Source organism: Ovis aries, chromosome 1, assembly GCF_016772045.2.
Source record: "Ovis aries strain OAR_USU_Benz2616 breed Rambouillet chromosome 1, ARS-UI_Ramb_v3.0, whole genome shotgun sequence".
NCBI classification, from domain to species: Eukaryota; Metazoa; Chordata; class Mammalia; order Artiodactyla; family Bovidae; genus Ovis; species Ovis aries.
The window spans coordinates 154,944,102-154,965,387 of record NC_056054.1 but is presented as its reverse complement, the minus strand read 5'-3'; the positions used below and the strand labels follow the sequence as shown (position 1 = coordinate 154,965,387).

Here is a 21,286-nt window from a genome sequence, read left to right as displayed (position 1 = left end):
TGATATACTGAATACATAACATTTCATATTTTGAATGATATATTGATTAAATAAGAAGACATAGAAAAATGAAGGAGCTAGAGAATGAATGCTAATGTTTCCTCAAAGTTCCATACAGTCAGCAAAAATAAGACTGGGAGCTGACTGTGGCTCAGATCATGAACTCTTTATTGCAAAATTCAGACTTAAATAGAAGAAAGTAGGGAACACCACTAGACGATTCAGATATGGCCTAAATAAAATCCTTATGATTATACTGTGGAAGTGACAAATGGATTCAAAGGATGAGATTTAATAGACAGAATGCTTGAAGAACTATGGATGGAGGTTCGTGACATGTACAGGAGGCAGTGATCAAGACTATCCCCAAGAAAAACAAACACAAAAAGGCAAAATGGTTGTCTGATGAGGCCTTATAAATAGCTGAGAAAAGAAGTTAAAAGCAAAGGAGAAAAAGAAAGATATACCCATTTGAATGCAGAGATCCAAAGAATAGCAAGGAGAGATAAGAAAGTCTTCCTCAATGATCAATGTAAAGAAATAGAGGGAATGACTAAGTAGAGATCCCTTCAAGAAAATTAAAACACCAAGGGAACATTTCATGCAAAGATGGGAACAATGAAGGACAGAAATGATATGGACTGAACAGAAGCAGAATATATTAAGAGGTCGAAGGAATACACAGAAGAAATATACAAGAAGATTTTCATGAACCAGAAAACAACAATGGTGTAATCACTCACCTAGAGTCAGACATCCTGGAGTATGAAGTCGGTCTTAGGAAGCATCACGATAAACAAAGCTATACCAGACCACCTGACCTGCCTCTTGAGAAACTATATGCAAGTCAGGAAGCAACAGTTAGAACTGGACATGGAACAATAGACTGGTTCCAAATAGGAAAAGGAGTACGTCAAGGCTGCCTATTGTCACCCTGCGTATTTAGCTTATATGCAGAGTACATCATGAGGGACGCTGGGGTGGAAGAAGCATAGGCTGGAATCAACATTGCTGGTGAAATATCAATAACCTCAGATATGCAGATGATACCACCCTTATGGAAGAAAGTGAACAGGACTTAAAAAGCCTCTTGGTGAAAATGAAAGAGGAAAGAGAAAAAGTTGGCTTAAAGCTCAACATTCAGAAAACGAAGATCATGGCATCTGGTCCCATCACTTCATGGGAAATAGACGGGGAAACAGTGGAAATAGTGTCAGAGTTTATTTGGGGGGCTCCAGAATCACTGCAGATGGTGACTGCAGCCAGGAAACTAAAAGACACTTATTCCTTGGAAGGAAAGTTATGATCAACCTAGGTAGCATATTCAAAAGCAGAGACATTACATTGCCAACAAAGGTCCATCTAGTCAAGGCTATGGTTTTTCCAGTAGTCATGTATGCGTGTGAGAGTTGGATTGTGAAGAAAGCTGAGTGCTGAAGAATTGATGCTTTTAAACTGTGGTGTTGGAGAAGACTCTTGAGAGTCCCTTGGACTGCAAGGAGATCCAACCGGTCCATTCCGAAGGAGATCAACCCTGGGCTTTCTTTGGAAGGACTGATGCTAAAGCTGAAACTCCAATACTTTGACCACCTCATCCGAAGAGTTGACTCATTGGAAAAGACTCTGATGCTGGGAGGGATTGGGGGCAGGAGGAGAAGGGGAGGACAAGGATGAGATGGCTGGATGGCATGACTGACCCAATGGACATGAATTTGAGTGAACTCCAGGAGTTGGTGATGGACAGGGAGGCCTGGCGTGCTGCAATTCATGGGGCCTCAAAGAGTCGGACAAGACTGAGCAACTGAACTGAACTGAACTGAACTGAACTGAACTGAATGGAGGTGATGGAATTCCAGTTGATCTATTTTAAATCCTAAAAGATGATGCTGTACAAGTGCTGCACTCAATATAGCAGCAAATCTGGAAAACTTAGCAGTGACAACAGGACTGGAAAAGGTCAGTTTTTATTCCAATCCCAAAGAAAGGCAATGCCAGAGAATGTTCAAACAGCTGCACAATTGCACTCATCTCACACACTAACAAAAATGCTCAAAATTCTCCAAGCCAGGCTTCAACAGTACGTGAACCATAAACTTCCAGATGTTTAAACTGGGTTTACAAAAGGCAGAGGAACCAGAAATTATATTGCCAACATCCACTGGATCATAAAAAAATCACAAGAATTCCACAAAAAATATACATTTCTGCTTTACCAACTGTGTCAAAGCCTTTGACTGTGTGGATCACAACAAACTATGGAAAATTCCCAAAGAGATGTGAATACCAGACCACCTGACCTGTCTCCTGAGAAATCTGTATGCAGGTCAAGAAGCAACAGTTAGAACTGGCCACAGCACAAGAGACTGGTTCCAAATTAGGAAAGGAGTACATCAAAGCTGTATATTGTCACCTTGCTTATTTAACTTATATGCAGAGTACATCATGAGGAATGCCAGGCTGGATGAAGCACAAGCTGGAATGAAGATTGCTGGGAGAAATATCAATAACTCTAGATATGAAGATGACAGCATGCTTATTGCAGAAAATGAAGAAGTAAAGAGCCTCTTGATGAAAGTGGAAGAGGAGAGTGAAAATGTTGGCTTAAAACTAAACATTCAGAAAACTAAGATCATGGCATCCAGTCCCATCACCATGGCAAATAGATGGGGAAATAATGGAAACTAAATGAGAGAATTTAATTTTTGTGGTTCCAAAATCCCTGCAGATGGTGATTGCAGCCATGAATTTAAAAGATACTTACTCCTCCTTGGAAGGAAAGTTATAACCAACTGAGATAGCATATTCAAAAGCAGAGACATTACTTTGCCAACAAAGGTTCCTCTCATCAAGGCTATGGTTTTCACACTGGTCATGTATGGATGTGAGAGTTGGACTGTGAAGAAAGCTGAGCACCGAAGAATTGATGCTTTTGAACTGTGATGTTGGAGAAGACTCTTGAGAGTCCCTTGGACAGCAAGGAGATCCAACCAGTCCATTCTAAAGGAGATCAGTCCTGGGTGTTCATTGGAAGGACTGATGCTGAAGATGAAACTCCAATACTTTGGCCACCTCATGTGAAGAGTTGATTCATTGGAAGAGACCCTGATGCTGGGAGGGATTGGGGCCAGGAAGAGAAGGGGACGACAAGGATGAGATGGCTGGATGGCATCACTGACTCAGTGGACATAAGCTTGGGTAAACTCCAGGAGTTGGTGATGATCAGGGAGGCCTGGCGTGCTGCAATTCATGGGGTCCCAAAGAGTCGGACAAGACTAAGCGACTGAACTGAACTGAACTGAACTGAAACTAAGAATAAATAAAGTAATATGAGCAATAATTAAAAATAATGATCTGATTGATATTTTCTCTGTTACAAATTTAAAAACATCTCATCCTCCTGATACTTCTCTGATCTTTTCTCATGATACTCTCTACTTTACTCTCTAATCTGGTCTCACTGATATCCTTGCTATTTCTAGAAACATAAAAACAACACACACGTTCCAGGACATTTTTACTCACCTTCTCTGTTAATTTTTGTATATGTATTTATTTAAAATTTAAACATACTAATTCAGTTAAAATATTTAAATATATTTATGTATATATCACATATAAATAAATTTTATATATCATATAATATATTCATATAAATATTTCTAATACTATATTTAAATGTGTTAATACTATATAATATTATGATATAGTATATAATGATATAATTTGATGTGATATTATATGTGACAAATTATATATTTATATATAAATACATTATATATATGTTACATACTAATACAAACACACATTTGCTATCCTTGACTTCCATTCTAATTGCACTCACCACTCTCCTGTTTTGTTTTTTCCCTCACACTTAATGCTTATCATTCTATATGTTGTATTTATTTTGCTTTTCTGTCACTTCTACCTAGAACAGATGCTATAACGGTACTGGAATTCGTTGCTGTTTGTGACAGTGGTGGGGAGAAGGCAATGGCACCCCACTCCAGTACTCTTGCCTGGAAAATCCCAGGGACAGAGGAGCCTGGTGGGCTGTGGTCCATGGGGTCACTATCGCTGAGTCGGACAGGACTGAGCAACGTCACTTTCAATTTTCACTTTCATGCATTGGAGAAGGAAATGGCAACCCACTCCAGTGTTCTTGCCTGGAGTATCCCAGGGACGGGGGAGCTTGGTGGGCTGCTGTCTACGGGGTCATACAGAGTCGGACATGACTGAAGTGACTTAGCAGCAACAGCAGTGATAGTGGTGATTTTGGTACTTGGAGACAATCTCAACTTGTTTTGTTAAAGCTGTACTTTTTTGATCACCTCTGTAACCCCAGTGCCCAAAAGAACACCTGTTTCATAGTAGGTACTTGATGTATTCTTATTAAATAAATACACAAAAACAAAATATGAGACATAGAAGACTAGGACCTAGACAACATTTAAGATTTAATGTAATTTCATACCACACACACACACAAATCCTAAACTCAAACTGTAATTTATCACAGATAACAAACTCCATAAAAAAATCTCTAATATTGGAAAAAATCAAGTAGTAGGATTCGGAAACATAATTATTTGTGCTATACTTTTCAACTTTGTTATATATTTCAGTTCATTCCTCTTCATTTTAATAAATATTTATAGATCACTTGCTATATCCCAAGGATATTGCTAACTACCAAAGTGTCATGATTGTAAGTTGAACATTTGCTAGTAGTGTGAACTTGGCCAAGTGATTCAATCACTATAATTTTCAGTGATCTTATTCATAAACTGAGTAAAGAGAAGTAACTGTTCATCAGGCTGTTATGCTGATGCCCTAACATAAAATAATACAAGTTAAGATGAGGCCAGCAAAACATGTCAGTACTGCCCAGGCTGACCAGAGTCATCCAATTTATGTTCTTATCACTTGTGAACAATAATTATATTGATTAAAAAAAATAATATATATGTCCTTGTGTTCACAAAGACAATATATTTTTAAAAATAGAAAAATATGTCTATTTTAAAAGAACAGATGTGAAGCCATATTTGCATACACTAATGTTACATTTAGAAAGTTTATCAAGGCTTTCTCAGATTTCCACCTCTCATTGATTGCCAAAATTTCTGATCTTCCTGGCCAAAATTTGGAAGATAATTAGGAATGTTAACCTTTTGATATCGCCTTTGTATTTCCATTTTGTGAAGAATGTACAAGGACTCCTTTCCTTTGGGTGTGATTAATATTATGGAGGTTAGTTTTACTTCATTTGGCTGTAGATTTTGCTGCATACTTGCTGTAATTTCCATGTAATTTAAAAATAATTTTAAATGTAGATGCGGAGATTTGCCACCACGATAGAGAGTTATGGAATAGCATTTACTTACAGTGTATTTCTAGCACCTGCATGGCCACCTGAGGGGTAGCATTGAGAGATTCATGGTCTACTCTGCAGATGACCGCCACGCCATCATCACTTCTGTCCACTCGGAAATCCAGTGTGCTGCTGACCGTGAACGTCTTGCGATTTGCATCCTCTTCCTTTAAATATTTTACATCTGAAAATAAAATATAAAATTTAAAAATCTGTGAAATTATCTTTGAGATGTAACAGATCTCATTTACTCAAGACACCAGTGGAAGTGCTTTCTCCTTATCTTTATCCAATTATAAGAAGCAAATATTTGTTAGTCTGACATTTAACCCATTTCAAGTAAACAGAAATAAAACTACTTCAGATATATATTTTGAAAGTTAAATACAGAAATAAAAGGGCAAGTCATAGCCCCCTTTTTAATACTCCATTAGAAAAATCAGGCCATTTTACAATATTAGTCTCTTTTCTTTAGATTTAGATATTACTAAAAGATAATCTTGATTTTCTGAACCACAAGCACAGTGAGAAGAGCCACCTGGGTATGCCTAAAAGGAAGTACAATGCATTTGAGCTATGATTTTAAACATGAACAATGTGAGGTCAACATAATTGCTAAAAAATACCTAAAATGAGAAAGTTGTCATCTTCGGTAGAGAAGGAGGACAGTCATGTGAACATTTTGAATATTCAAATATCTATCTTTCTATATATATATTTGCAATGAAATTTCTGTTGAGATAAATGCTTTTCACTTAGCTGAAGAATTTGTTTCAGCCTGAATGAGAACACTTCCCTCAAGATGTGAATTTACATATCAGTATTTAAACTTATTGTGCACTGATTCAGATTCAACATTAAATGGTGCACTTAGGGATTATTTGTTCTCTATGGAAAAGAGATTTAATAATATTTTCATTTAATTTGAAATTTCTCAAATCTAAAGTAGCTGATAAGAAGAGGGTAATTTTAATGGATTAGAAATCAAAATGATAGTCTAAGGTTAAAATATCATTTTAACAAGATCTTAAATATAGTTGAAGGAGAAAGCTGTTCCAATTTCTTAGTGTTTCAATTCAAATGAACAATGATATGTTTAGGAAAAGAGTTCTTTTGCATAAAATATTTGATTCTAGCATGTATTAAATATGTTAAAACTATTTTAAAATATATCAATGATAACAAATTAACATAAATTCAACTTTTTTATTGTTGTGCTCTATGCAAAGACTTGACTTGAAAAGGATATTGAATTTTATGTATTTGACAGGAATATATTTGCATGGTCCATTGAGTTTTACTTATTTCCAGAGAAGAATGTCTTTATCTTATTGATTTTAAAAATAAAGTAAAATTAATAAAGGATGCACTTAATTGTCTGACTCTTTGCAGCCCCATGGACTGTAGCCTGCCAGGCTCCTCTGCCCATGGGGATTCTCCAGGTAAGAGTAATGGAATGGGTTGCCATTCCCTCCTCCAGGGGATCTTCCCAATGCAGGGATGGGACCTAGGTCTCCCACACTGCAGACAGGTTCTTTACTGTTTGAGCCACCAGGGAAGCCGTAATAAAGGATCAGCCTAGATAAACATCCCATGTCTTGTTTGGAAAATATCTGTTTATGATTTTGTTCAGAAATATCTAAGTTAAGACTTTTACCACAAATTTTTATGAGATTTCGGCAGATTTTCAGAGCAAGAATTTCTAACATTTGGAAAGAGAGGAAAGAGCATAGTATCTCAAATCTATTTCTTAACTATAAATTAATCATATAGGCTATAAGGCTTTCCATCAACATGTCTACTATGAAATATCTCATTTTTGTTAACCAAAGTCATTTCTGAGATTTTTGCATTTGAAAATTAGATTCAACTTCAGTTAAAAAATATTAGAGTGAAAGAGGAAATGATCTTCTTTTAGTCAAAATATGTCAAGCTAATACAGATGTATTTATAGTTCTTTGGCATATTAAAAAAATGAGGCTCTCTTACTTTTCAATGTCTCATAAATTTATACAAATTGTTGCCTCATTTTTATATTTTGTATCCTTGCCTATAAATCTATGCCAATGTTTTCTTGTTGAAAGTTCCAAGCAGTAGAAATTTAAGAAAATTTAGATCTCTTGACAAAATACTTTTATAATTATGTTACACAATATGTAAGAAATTATTCCAAAATATTATTTATATTCTTTAATTTTAATAACAGCTGCATTTTAAGAACCTACACATCTGCTTCCTTCAACTATTTTCTTCACAAAAATTCCATTTTTATGTAATATTAATTGGATACATAAAATCTGATAGCAATTGTATATAACATAAAATATTAATGAGCATCATTCAAGCAGAATAAATAAAAGTATAATTTGTTGCTTTTAATATTAGCTTATGAGACATCTTATAGGGTTACTAGAAGGCATAAGATAAACAGGAAAAAGTACTGAGAAGAGCTAGTTGTAATATCTTTGCCCATATTTCTGCTGACATCCTCCTCACCAAACAGGAAATAGCACTTAAAATTTATTTTCATTTTGCTTTCTAGCTTTATAAAGTAACTGATGTATTACATAGTTACAGAATTCATAGAAATTTCTTCATGTGGCATAGTTAATCTGTTGATTCCATATATGTTCTTGTTTCATGCTCTGTATTGTTTTAGAGAGTTTCTATTTTTTTTTCTTCTTTGGCAAGTCACAACATTACTTCATTGCTTTGTGATCTAAAACAGTGTTTCTCAAAAAATGGAATGTGCATCTGAATCATATTTGAATCTTGTTAAAATGCAGATTCTGATTCAATAGTGGTGAGGTAGAGTCTAAAAGTCTGTTGTTGGCCTACAGAATTATTTTCAAGAGCAAGGGTATAATGTATGCATCATCACTGTTGGTGATATGACCAAAGGTGAGTGAATACTGGAACTAACTTGACTCATCTTTCTCCCTCTCTCTCTTTTTATTGCCACTCTTTGTAAGCTTAGCATTCCTTCACTATTTCAACATATATTTCTCCATTTTATTTACATTTTTGAAAATAGTCGTGTCATGTATTATATAATATGTTGGTTCAATGGCCAGTGAAACAAAGGGCAAACATTAAACACAGGAATTTGTAGGATTACTTTTTATTATATCCTGGAAGTCACCCTTCCATCTTTTTCCAAAGGAGATTATGGACATGTGAGCACTTGCTCTCAAGTAATCGGAAATATGATTGCTTTTGGTTGGTGGTGATTGTGTAACTCAGTAAGATACCATGGGGCCTGGGGAGGTGGAGTGGCAAGTCTTCCTCTATATCCTCTGTTTTAGCTCCTTTCTAAAGTACCTGCTGCTGCTACTAAGTCACTTCAGTCGTGTCCGACTCTGTGTGACCCCATAGACGGCAGCCCACCAGGCTCCCCCGTCCCTGGGATTCTCCAGGCAAGAACACTGGAGTGGGTTGCCATTTCCTTCTCTAATACATGAAAGTGAAAAGTGAAAGTGAAGTCCTCAGTTGTGTCCGACTCCCAGTGACCCCATGGCCTACAGCCCACCAGGCTCCTTCATCCATGGGATTTTCCAGGCAAGAGTACTGGAGTGGGTTGCCATTGCCTTCTCCTTCTGAAGTACCTAGATAACAGTATTTGATGCAAATTTTCTGAATTCTTTTGCAGATGTAAACTCCTACCTGCCTCAACCAAATGGAAGACGTTAACTATCTGATGACCCAGAGCACATCAGTCAGTTCAGTTCAGTGGCTCACTCATGTCCGACTCTGCAGCACACCAGGCTTCCCTGCCCATCACCAACTCCCAGAGCTTACTCAAACTCATGTTCATCAAGTTAGCGATGCCATCCAACCGACTGACATCCTCAGTCATCCCCTTCTCCTCCTGCCTTCAAAATTTCCTGGAATCAGGGTCTTTTCTAATGAGTCAGCCCTTCACATGAGATGGCCAAAGTACTGGAGCTTCAGCTTCAGCCTCAGTCCTTGCAATGAATATTCAGGATTGATTTTGAGATTGACTGGTTAGATCTCCTTGAAGTTCAAGGGACTCTCAAGAGTCTTCTCCAACACCACAGTTCAAGAGTACATAAGGACTAACATTTGCTGAATCCTGGAGGGGAGCTTGAGCCTTTTTAGAATATGAGTCACTTCATCTCCTTGCATGACCATGCAAAAAAAAAATTTCTCTGCTCCAAACTCTGACATTTCAGTTTGTTTGGCCTCACTGTGTGTCATTGTTGAGCACAGAAGCTTAACAGTTGCAAATTGTCTCACTATACTACTGTGTTTACACTGCATGCTTTAGAAATCTTCTATAAAGAACTGTGTTTAAATACCTGCCTGAAAATTCCTCACGTATGCTTCTCAATGAAAGTTATTTTCTTGAAACTTTCATGGTGAAGTCTAAAGTAAAGATTTTCTATCAATATTTATAGTATGTATCTGTATCAGAGAGCTGGATCATAAAGAAAGCTGAGTGCCAAAGAACTGATGCTTTTGAATTGTGGCGCTGGAGAAGACTCTTAAGAGTCCTTGGGACTATAAGGGGATCAAACCTGTCAATCCTAAAGGAAATCAACCCTGAATATTTGAAACTTGAAACTAACACAACCTTGTAAATCAGCTATATTTAAATACAAATTTAAAAATTAAATAAATAAAAAAACCTGAGTCAAGTTATCCAGGGAATGAAACAAAAGGTCATCTGGACACTTTTACATTCAAATCTCTTTGAAAAGTCAGATCTCAGGAGATATCTCTAGATCCATTTTTTCCCCCAGATTTATAACATTAGGTTGCATGCATGCTAAGTCACTTCAGTTGTGTCTGACTCTTTGTGACCCTATGAACCTTGACCTGCCAGGTTCCTCTGTCCCTGAGAGTCTCCAAACAAGAATATCTGAGTGGGTTGCCATGCTCTCCTCCAGAAGAGCTTCTTGATCCAGAGATCGAACCCATGTCTCCTGCATGGACAGGTAGGTTCTTTACCACCAGCACAACCTGAGAACCCCTAATATTAGGTTACCTGCCTCTGTATCTAGAGCTTCTGGCCACCTTTGTACTAGACTTTTAGAAGGAATATCCTTCTAAGGTGAAGTTTCTTTGGATGTTACTTTTCCTCCACAATGGTTCCTATCACCCTGAGCGTTGTGATCTGAACTTCTGTGATGTATTTCCTTTCTGCTCTTTAGCGACTTTGATTTCCTTTAAACAGATCCAGAACGTATATAATCCCAATTTTATAAAAGGAAATCTTGTCCTGAATCCTAGGTTAGCCGTTTCTTTCAGACCTGCACCTGAAGAGGACCAGTTTCCTTTTAAATGATTGCAAAGCCAATAAGCCACACTTGGAACAAGGTAGGGATTTAAATACAGTTCTGTCTTCTTGCCAATACTAGAAGGATCATACCTTCTCATAACTGGGATAAAGCTCTTGGAATTTTGTAGTATATTTTGTGACTTCTTCTCAACTATTTAGGCTTTAAATTTTTTGGTCATGAGCAAAGTTGCAAGATCTTAGTGTATACCCCAAATTTCTATGCTTATGTAGAATATGAACTCTGCTATTGTTTTCAGAGTCTGTGTTTGTAGGTGTTTTTTGAAGAATCAAATAACAGTTTCAACAAGAGATTTCAATAAATTTATTCTGAATCCATACACTGTTATTAATGGTGCTTTAAATGACACCATTGTTAGTAAGCTGAAAGAAGGTCTTCTTGCCATACAGGAGAGACAATGTGAGCATAAAATAAGATAACTTGTTTTTATTGCCAAAAATTTGGAGTGACCATATTGGATAAACGGGTATATTATATAATTCTTGTTTAAAAGAAGCTGTATAGATCCAAATTTATAAAAGTGAATGCATCATTTTTAGAAGGCAATCAACTCTCCCATTACTTAAAAAAATGACATAAAGTAACTATGCCTAGTTAACATATGTCAGTAACATAGATGCATATTTTAGAACTAATTTGTCTTGAAGGGATGTTTGGTACTTTTTCTTTTCTTATGGCTTGAGTGTACAACAGGATTTTTTTTTTCAAATCATCTTTAATTAATTTTTTTACTATTCAAGGTAAGCATTTGGTTTTATATCTGCTTCAAACCTTCTCCAGACCAAAAATACTGAGGCCATGTCTTATATAGTAAAACTTTAAAGTCTGGCAACCACTTTCATTTGCTCACTGGAGAAGACCTCAAAACAAATTCCTGAGGCAAATTTCAGTAATGCCTATGAGTATTCCTTCATCCTGGAGAAGGCAATGGCAACCTACTCCAGTATTCTTGCCTGGAGAATCCCATGGACAGAGGAACATGGCAGGCTACAGTTTGTGGGGTTGCAAGAGTCAGACACAACTTAGCGACTAAACTACTACTACTAAAATTCACACTGGAGAAAGAAATGGCAACCCACTCCAGTATTCTTGCCTGGAGAATTCCACGGACAGAGGAGCCTGGAGGGCTGCAGTCCACGGGGTCACAGAGAGTCGGACATGACTGAGTGACTAACACACACAGATACACACACACACACACACACACACACACACACACACACACACATACATATACACCTTCCTTCATACAACTCCAACTAGAATGCAGCAGACTTTTACAAATCCTTTTTGCGATAGTCTACTTTTGTAAGAAGGTGCCACTCATAATCCTGGTTTGTAAAGCTGTGGCTCTATCATTCACTAGCAATGCAAAATGTTTGTTTACTTGACAGGGAGTTTTATTGATGCTCGGTTCTTATTAATAGATTTCAAAAGCTCAGATGAGCAAAATAATATTTACAGAGGACTGATAAAGGGGGCATAATTTATTTATCTAAATATTCTAAAATTGCTTTAACTTTATTCAGATGAGTCAAATGTTATAGTCTTTATCAAATTCCTCATAAATGTTACCCCACAGGTATATATTCAGAGGTGATATAAGGACCCACTCTATGATATTTATTGTATATAACTTGGTGGTGGTTTAGTCCCTAAGTCATGTCTGACTCTTGCGATCCCATGGACTGTAGCCTTCCAGGATCCTACGTCCATGGGATTTTCCAGCAAGAATACTGGAGTGTGTTGCCATTTCCTTCTCCAAGGGATTTCTGGTCCCAAGAATCAAATGCAGGTCTCCTGAATTGGAGATGGATTCCTGCATTGCAGGTAGATTCTTTACCGACTGAACTTACTGTCAAATTATTTCAATACATAGACTTTTGTCCAAAACATATGAACTCAGAGAGAAATTCTCTTGACTCTTGGAACCATGAAATGTCAGATCTCTTGTACAAATGGTTTGTGAACATAGTACTTAACTCATCATGTCTCTCTTTTTGTACCATCTAAAGTCTACTAATAAAAGCTTGTGATTCACCACTGGCAAATGTGAAAATGTGAAAGGCTTTATAACAAGATTGCTTATTGATTTCACTTTAGGTTTCATCTTATTTTTCTGTAATAATTTAGCGGTTGTATCATATTCATGTATCCATTCATATTACCTTTTATGTTATCAGTATTTTTGTATTTATGCAAATCCTTCTATAACATGAGGTATGAGTCACTTTCCCTCAAAAACACTGGATATAGTTCAATCATTGCTTGATGGCTCCAAAAATTTAAATATTTGAATAGAAAATTTCTATTAAGATTACTTTAGAACATCACTAAGAAGAATACTGCTTAGTTTAGAAGAATTATCAGGAAGGAGAGTTATCTTCTCTTTAAATTTTTATTTAATTTTTATTTTTGAAGTTTTTTTGATGTATAACTTTTTTAAAAGTCTTTATTGAATCTGTTACAATATTGCTTCTGATTTGTTTTATTTTTTATTTCCTTTTGCTTTTCTGGCTGTGAGGCATGTGGGATCTTAGCTCCCTACCAGGTGTAGAATCTGTACCCCCTGCACTGGTAGGTGAAATCCTTACCGCTGAATCTCCAGGAAAATCCCCGCAGTCATCTCCCTTGAAGATTATTGAGGTATATAGTCTTAGATCACTTTCCTCCAAGTGATTGCTTATTTCTATATTTAACTCTATATTTATATTTATTTAATTATCTATTTAGTGGTGTGCACCTTACAAGAATACCAAGAACTGGTTTGCTCAGTCCAGGAAAGCATTCAGAAGAGAAAAGAGTCACTTCCTTTAAAGTTATTAAGGTGAAGACAGAGAGCAATTTAACCTAAATGACTCACTTATTCTCCATATAAAAACCTTGTGCTCATATCATGTGTTAGATGACATGTTAGATTTTGCATGTGAAAACCTAAAGAAAGAAATCCCAGTCTGTTGAGAGAGACAGATATGTAGCCATGGTATTTAAATATTTTAAAGAACTTTTAGTGTGTTCAAAATACCAAAGAGAATAACAGTTTAAAGATTCATAATAATCAGATATACTCCCTGATCTTCACCCTATCAGATACCTCTTTTGAAAAAAGTATGGAAGACAGACTATTTTAGAAAAAAATGGCTCATTAGGAAATTAGTTCTTAATTGTGACCACCCAAGAGATTAGCTGGTTCTCAAGAAAATCTTAATTTTATTAGCACATTCTTTGAATATCCAGTAGCAATATGAATATTACTTATTATTTCTGTACCACTAATGTAATGAGCTGAAAACCAGAGTTTGCCAGTTTTAGCATAGTTTCCCTCTTTCTGACTTACCTGCCTTGTTCATGAGCTTTGAGGTATTAATATACTCAGCATACTTGCGGAACTTATCTTGGGCACTTTAGGCTTAGTTTATACCCTATCAAGTGTTCACAAATAAAACCTCAGAAGAAGGTAGGGTACAGAGAAATAGAAACATTTTTTTATATTTAATCCCAGAGCACAATTTTTTTTTATTTGAGACTCCTTAATATTTTGTATTTAACAGAATTATAGTAATCAAATCTAAAAGTTTTATCAACATGTAAAAATAAATCTGTAACCCTCTATAGTGTCTGTACTTGGTGAATTTGACTTCATAATGTTTGCCATAATCAGATTTTTGCTTTTTAATGGTAAATCCCTCTTCAATGTAATTTCTTTTGTAAATATTCCTTACTTAGAAATTGCCATATTCTGTAGCCTAAGGCAATGGCACCCCACTCCAGTACTCTTGCCTGGAAAATCCCATGGATGGAGGAGCCTGGTAGGCTGCCATCTATGGGGTCACACAGAGTCAGACACAACTGAAGCAGCAGCATAGCCTAATTAAATTAAGTGTGATTAAACCTGAAGACATATCTGACCCCCAGTTATATGTAATTAAACCTGAAGAGGTACCTGACTCCCAGTACCTGACTCCCAGGTGCATAATATCCAGGGTAGAAAGTATGAAACTTTACTCCCAAACAGAACCAATGTAGTTAGCTAGCCTGTTTCAGAATCTCTCTCATGTATCTCAACGCGATTTAAAACCTTGAAGAGTTCAAAGAAACTGAAGTAAAAACACATACTTGAGCACACATGTATACAAACATAGGCACACATATATAAGAAAGCTAATTTCAGGGAAGCCATGGTTTAGCTGATCTAATGAGAGAATATGATTAATGATGTACAGAAAGTGTGAGCAAAATAGAAGAAGGAGAGAGCAGGGTGTTCTTACAGACCAAAGAAACTAAGTCACTACGAAGCCAGTCAATCAGTGAACTATTTATATATCCAGGGAATAACCTTTACGGTAATAAATAGGTTCCCCTGTGTTCCTTTCACTTGACAGTGGCCAGAAAAACCTTATAATAACCTCTTTCACTTGAGAGTAGGTTGAGTGAATCTCAGTGCCATTAAACAAAAGTTTAGACATGAAAAATCAACTATCACTTGTAACCTCTTCTAAGAAAAGATTTTATATTTTGTGCACTATATCCTTAAGCTGACTGAAAAATATAATACCATCTGACTGAAAAATGTTATAAAAATGATTACCCAATTCTAAGCCTGATGCCTTAAGATAGGCACTATAATTGCATAGATTATAAAGTCCTTCCTTCTATTGAAGATTGAAAGATTTCTTTTATTTTCTATTAAAATAGTGTTTTAATGCAGGTCCAAAAGATGATAAAAGATGGCAGAAAAATGTTTAAAAGCCCATGAACTAAAGTAAACTCTATAAGAAAAATTTTAAAACTCTATCCAGTGAAGTAAATTCTATAAGTAGCAGGCAAGTGTGACTCCTTTGAAACACTTATGTAATTTTCTAGCTATCAAAAATCCAGTTTATGAGATCTTGTAGCATTTAGAAAATATAAGAAAAATAAACATACTCCTTATCAACCTATTTTGAAAATGAGTCATTTGCATCAGTAAAACATCTGTAACGTGACATCACCCTTCTGAATACAAGTTTCTCTCTACTGCCTACTACCATTATTTTTCAGGGGTTATCTTGTTTTCTGAAGAACATGGTATTTTTAAATTCTAACTAAACACTGGAACATTCATAAGGTTCAATACAATTCATGTATTCTTAAATAAAGTACTATTTTGCATTTACTCTTCCTTTATTCTATTGTTATTGTTCAGTCACTAAGTTGTGTCTGACTCTTTTCAACCACATGGAGAGCAGGATGCTAAACTCCTCTGTCCTCCACTATCTCCCAGAGTTAGCTCAATTCATATCCATTGAGTCAGTGATGTTATCCAATCATCTCATTCTCTGTCGCTCCCCACTTCTCCTTTTGACTTCAATCTTTCCCAGCATCAGAGTCTTCCAATATATTGGCTCTTCACATCAGGTGGCCAAAGTATTGGAGCTGAAGCTCCAATTCAAAAGCATCAATTCTTTGGCCCTCAGCCTTCTTTTCGGTCCAACTCTCACATTCATAAATGACTACTAGAAAAATCATACTTTGGCTGTATAAGCCTTTGTCAGCAAGGTAATGTCTCTGCTTTTTAATACGCTGTTGAGATTTGTCATAGCTTTCCTTTCAAGGAGCAAGGGTCTTTTAGTTTCATGGCTGCAGTTACCAACTGCAGTGATTTTGGAGCTCAAGAAAATAAAATATTTCACTGCTTTCACTTTTTCCCCTTCTGTTTGCCATGAAGGGATGTGACTGCACACCATAATCTTAGTTTTTTGTATGTTGAGTTTCAAGCCAGCTTTTTATTCTCCTCTTTCACCCTCATCAAGAGACTCTTTAGTTCCGCTTCGCTTTCTTCCATTAGAGTGATATCATCTGCATATATGAGTTTGTTGGTGTTTCTCTCAGCAATCTTGATTTTAACTTGTGATTCATCCAGTCTGGCATTTCACATAATGAACTCTGCATATAAATTAAATAAGCAGGATGGCAATGTACAACCTTGCTGTACCCCTTTCTGTTGTTCAATGTGCAGTTCTGTTGCTTCTTGACCTGCATACAGGTTTCTCAGGAGGAAGATAAGGTGGTCTGGTATCACTATCTCTTCGACAATTTTTCAGTTGGTTGTGATCCGCACAGTCAAAGGCATTAGCCTAATCAGTGAAGTAGAAGTAGATATTTTTCTGAAACTTCCTTGCTTTCTCCATGATCCATTGAATGTCGGCAATTAAATATCTGGTTCCTCTGCCTTTTTTTAAATCTACCTTATACATCTGGAAGTTCTCAGTTCACGTACTGTTGAAACCTAGGATTTTGACCCTTACCTTACTAGCTTGTGAAATGAGCTCAACTGTATGGAAGTTTGAGTATTCTTTGGGATTGAAATGAAAACTGACCTTTTCCAGTCTTGTGGCCACTTCTAATTTTCAAATTTGCTGACATATTGAGTGCAGCACTTTAACTGTATCATCTTTTAGGATTTTATTTATTTTTTAAAATTTCATTTATTTATTTTTAAATTTTACTTTACAATGCTGTTTTGGTTTTACCATACACTGACATGATTTTAAGTAGCTCAGCTGGAATTCTGTCCGCTTCACTAGCACTGGTATTAATGCTTCCTAAAGCCCATTTGACTCACACTCGAGGATGTCCATTATTCTTTGTTGTTTGGTCACTTAGTTGTGTCCAACTCTTTGTGAACCCATGGACTGCAGCATGCCAGGTTTCCCTGTCCTTCATATCCCCTGGAATATGCTCAGACTGATGTTCATTGAGTCAATGATGCCATCCAACCATCTCATCCACTGTTGCTCCCTTGTCCCCCTGCCCTCAATCTTTCCCAGCATCAGAATCTTTTCCAATGAGACAGCTCTTTGCATCAGGTGGCCAAAGTATTGGAACTTCAACTTCAGCATCAGTCCTTCCAATGAATATATAGGGTTGATTTTCTTTAGGATTGACTGGTTTGATTTTCTTGCTGTCCAAGGGACTCTCAAGAGCTTCTCCAGCACCACAGTTTGAAAGCATCGATTCTTCAGTGCTCAGCCTTCTTTATGGTCCAACTATCATATCTATGCATGCCTATTGGAAAAATCATAGCTTTGACTATATTGGCCTTTGCCAGCAAATGATGTGTGTGCTTTTGTATGCTGTCTGATAAAAGAATTAAATAATCATTTTTAGAAAGATTTGATTCATAAATTTCATAAAATATCTTCCTGAGTCCCAAGAAGATCATTTGCTAAAGCTGATGGTAATGAGACCATCTTTCCTTATATGGCACCAAAATCATAAGAAACTGTATTTCATGAAAAATCTAAAGCTCTTGAATGGGAGAGGCATCTTTCTTAGCACATGAAGAAATCATAAATTATCTTTTGAGAAGAACCTGAGGAGATTGTAAACAGTCTCTCCATTAGCAGATGGGAGCTAAAAAGTTAGTAGATCTGAATATTTATGTTAGTATAGTATCTCAACATTGCTTGTTGGCTGATAATTCATTGATAAGTGAGAGTTGCACTTTCTTTAACATAAGTTAAAAATAGTGACTAAAAGCATTAATAAACAATAAAACAGTTTTTGTTATTGATATAACTCTCCTTCTTAACAATAAGTGAAATCCAGTCAAAGATATCATTATATACCCACTGGAACTTCTCTTTCCATTCCCAGAACAACATATACCAGGACTGAATTTCTGTTATTATTTTATTCAAAATAACTTCTGACATTAAAACTATCAGAATTATTAATCTAAAATATTTTGCTAATGTGAGTATGAATATATTTTACACTTAATCATGTTCATCCTCTTAAAGTTATTATACTGTATAATCTTACAACAAATAAGCAATCAAACAAAACTAAAACACCATTTAAATAAAAGTATTATTCTCTACATTTCAAAAACATAGGTAAAATAACATTTCCTTTCAGCCTAGCAGAGTAACAAGGCTGGATTTACTTCTTACCTGGAAAAAACAAGTTTCCAAGATATTGAACATCATCATAATGGACTGTTACCCCAGGAAGATGGAAAACGAATGAAATGAACCTTAAAATTTGTCTCTGCTTAATGCCTTGAGAGATTTTCCAGGCAATGAAGTGTGGAGGGAAAACCATGTATAACCTGGCAGCCTCCCTGAGTTATACTGATAGAGTTGAGCGTCTAAGAAGCCCAAAGGGCTAAAGGTTACAGGGTTGTGTGCTCACTCGCTCAGTCATGTCTGACTTTTTGTGACCCCATGGGTTGTAGCTTACCAGGCTCCTCTGTCCATGGGATTTTCCACGCAAGACTACCAGAGTGGGTTGTCATTCCTTGAGAAGCCTCTAAGAATTTACGGGACAGAATATCAAAAAGGAAAGAGCTACATGAAGAGATGACTCCGGACATCTGCTGTGTCCCTCACAGTATTTGGTAAAGTAATTATTGATCAGTGTATCTGTGTGAGGAAAGCATTTGAAGCTAGGACAAGAACTATCAGAAAAAATTAGAGGAAATGGTACATGACGCTCACATAGGACAGAGAAATAGTGTCTGTTCTAACTAACATGATTTAAAAAAAAAAAACAAAAACTCACAATTCATACCTGGAGTACTCAGAAGATTTTGGAAGAACTGATGCTGAAGCTCCAACACTTTGGCCACCTGATGTGAAGTGCTAACTCATTGGGAAAGACTCTGATTCTGGGAAAGATTGAGGGCATGAGGAGAAAGGGGTGACAGAAGATGAAATGGTTGGATGGCATCATCAACTCAATGGATGTGAGTTTGCGGAAATACTGAAGGACAGGGTATCTTGGTGTGCTGCAATGCTTGTGGTCACAAAGAGTTAGACACAACTTAGCAACTGAGCAACAACAATGGGATTTAGGTAATTATTACAATAAAAGCTGCTCTGTCCCTCCTAAGAAATTTAAAGGATCCTCTGAAAGGGCTTCCCTGGTGGTTCAGACAGTAAAGATGGATACCTGCAATGCAGGAGACCTGGGTTCGATCCCTGGGTCAGGAAGATCCCTTGGAGAAGGGAATGGGTGCCCGCTCTAGTATTTTTGCTTGGAGAATTCCACGGATAGAGGAGCCTAGCAGGCTATTGTCCATGGGGTTACAAAGAGCTGGATATGACTGAGGAACTAACACAGTCACTTCTGAAAGCGTTAAACTCTTTCTAAGTTACTTAACCAGAACAAAACTTAAGAATTCTTATAGAATTAGAAGAATATTCAGCATCAGGAAGGTGAACATTTTAATGTCCCTAATCCAGTCAAAAACAAGTCTGCATTCAAAAGAAGTGGGAAAATATCATCTATAATGAGATCAGTCAATCTCTTGAAACTGACCTAGAAATAATATAGCTGAGAGAAGTAAAAGACAAGGGCATTGAAACATAAAAGCTCTCAAATTACATATAAAACCTAAAAATATAAAATGTCTGGAAATAATTTTTTCTGATCTTGGATTAGGCAGAAACATCTTACATATACCAAAGCATGATTCATAATAGTAAAAAATAATAATAATGATACAACTTAGAATTTGAACTTCATGAAGTAGTACAACCACTTTGAAAAATGGTTTGGAAATACCTTTAAAAATTAAACATGTGTCTGCTCTATGACTCAGCCATTCTACTCCTAGATTTTTACCCAAGATAAGTAAAAGTAGAACTATATACAAATACTTATATCTAAATGTTCATAGCAGCTTTATTGCAATGGCTCCAAACTGTAAACAACCTAAATGTCTATACCAGATAAATGGATAAACAAATTGTAGTACAGATGCATACAATAGAATACCTATCAGTAACACACAAAAGCTTTTTTATATGCAATATGGATGAATCTCAGAATATTTATCCTGAGAGAAATAAATTGAAGAGTGTATACTATATGACTTGATTTATATAAAATTCTAGAGAACATACTCTATAAACGCGTAAAGTAGAATAGTGGTTTCCTGGAAGTGAGATGAGGTGGGGGGAGCGGTGGACAAAGAAGATCAGCAGGAAGGAATTATTAATGTGTATGAACAAACTTTTGTAGATGAGGACTATGTTCACTATCTTGATCATGGTGAAAATATACTAAAATGTACACTTAAAATATGTGCGGATTGCTTTTTGTCAATTATATCTCAACAGTTGCTTTTAAAAAATAAGAAACTTTAAAAAGGAAATGTTTCTCAAAGATTGTTGGTTATCATTTGCTTTCATTAGCTATTCACACTCAGATTAAACAGTTGTTTTATCTCTTTCCATAAAGATGTCTTATGTTTCTCATTGTATCTTGAGAGAATCTTGAGCTAGTATATTCAACAGTGTTTAGAAAACCCAAAGTTGTATGTACACACATATGCCTCACTTACAGGTATTACAAATGCGATTTCTTTTTCTGATTTAATATGGGGTCCCTAATGATCCAGATTTAAATGGTAAGGATAATTTCAAAGTGGTAAATTTAAACAAACAAACAAAAAACTCAAAAATCCATTGATCTATGGACACAGTGACAGACTTTATTTTCTTGGGCTCCAAAGTCACTGCAGGTGGTGACTGCAGCCATGAAATTAAAAGATGCTTGCTCCTTGGAAGAAAAGCTATGAACAACTTAGACAGCATATTAAAAA

At 36.1% G+C, this 21,286-nt stretch overlaps 1 protein-coding gene across 3 annotated transcripts in view; it reads right to left on the bottom strand.

Moving 5' to 3' along the window:
• The window catches only part of CADM2 (cell adhesion molecule 2), a 1,291,443-nt gene that overhangs the window by 168,418 nt on the left and 1,101,739 nt on the right, over window positions 1-21,286 (bottom strand). For all 3 annotated transcript variants that reach the window (XM_042230370.2, XM_042230374.2, XM_042230375.2), the window contains one exon: window positions 5,385-5,555. In XM_042230370.2, coding sequence (XP_042086304.1) covers window positions 5,385-5,555 — 171 coding nt within the window. The remainder of the gene's footprint in view (window positions 1-5,384; window positions 5,556-21,286) is intronic.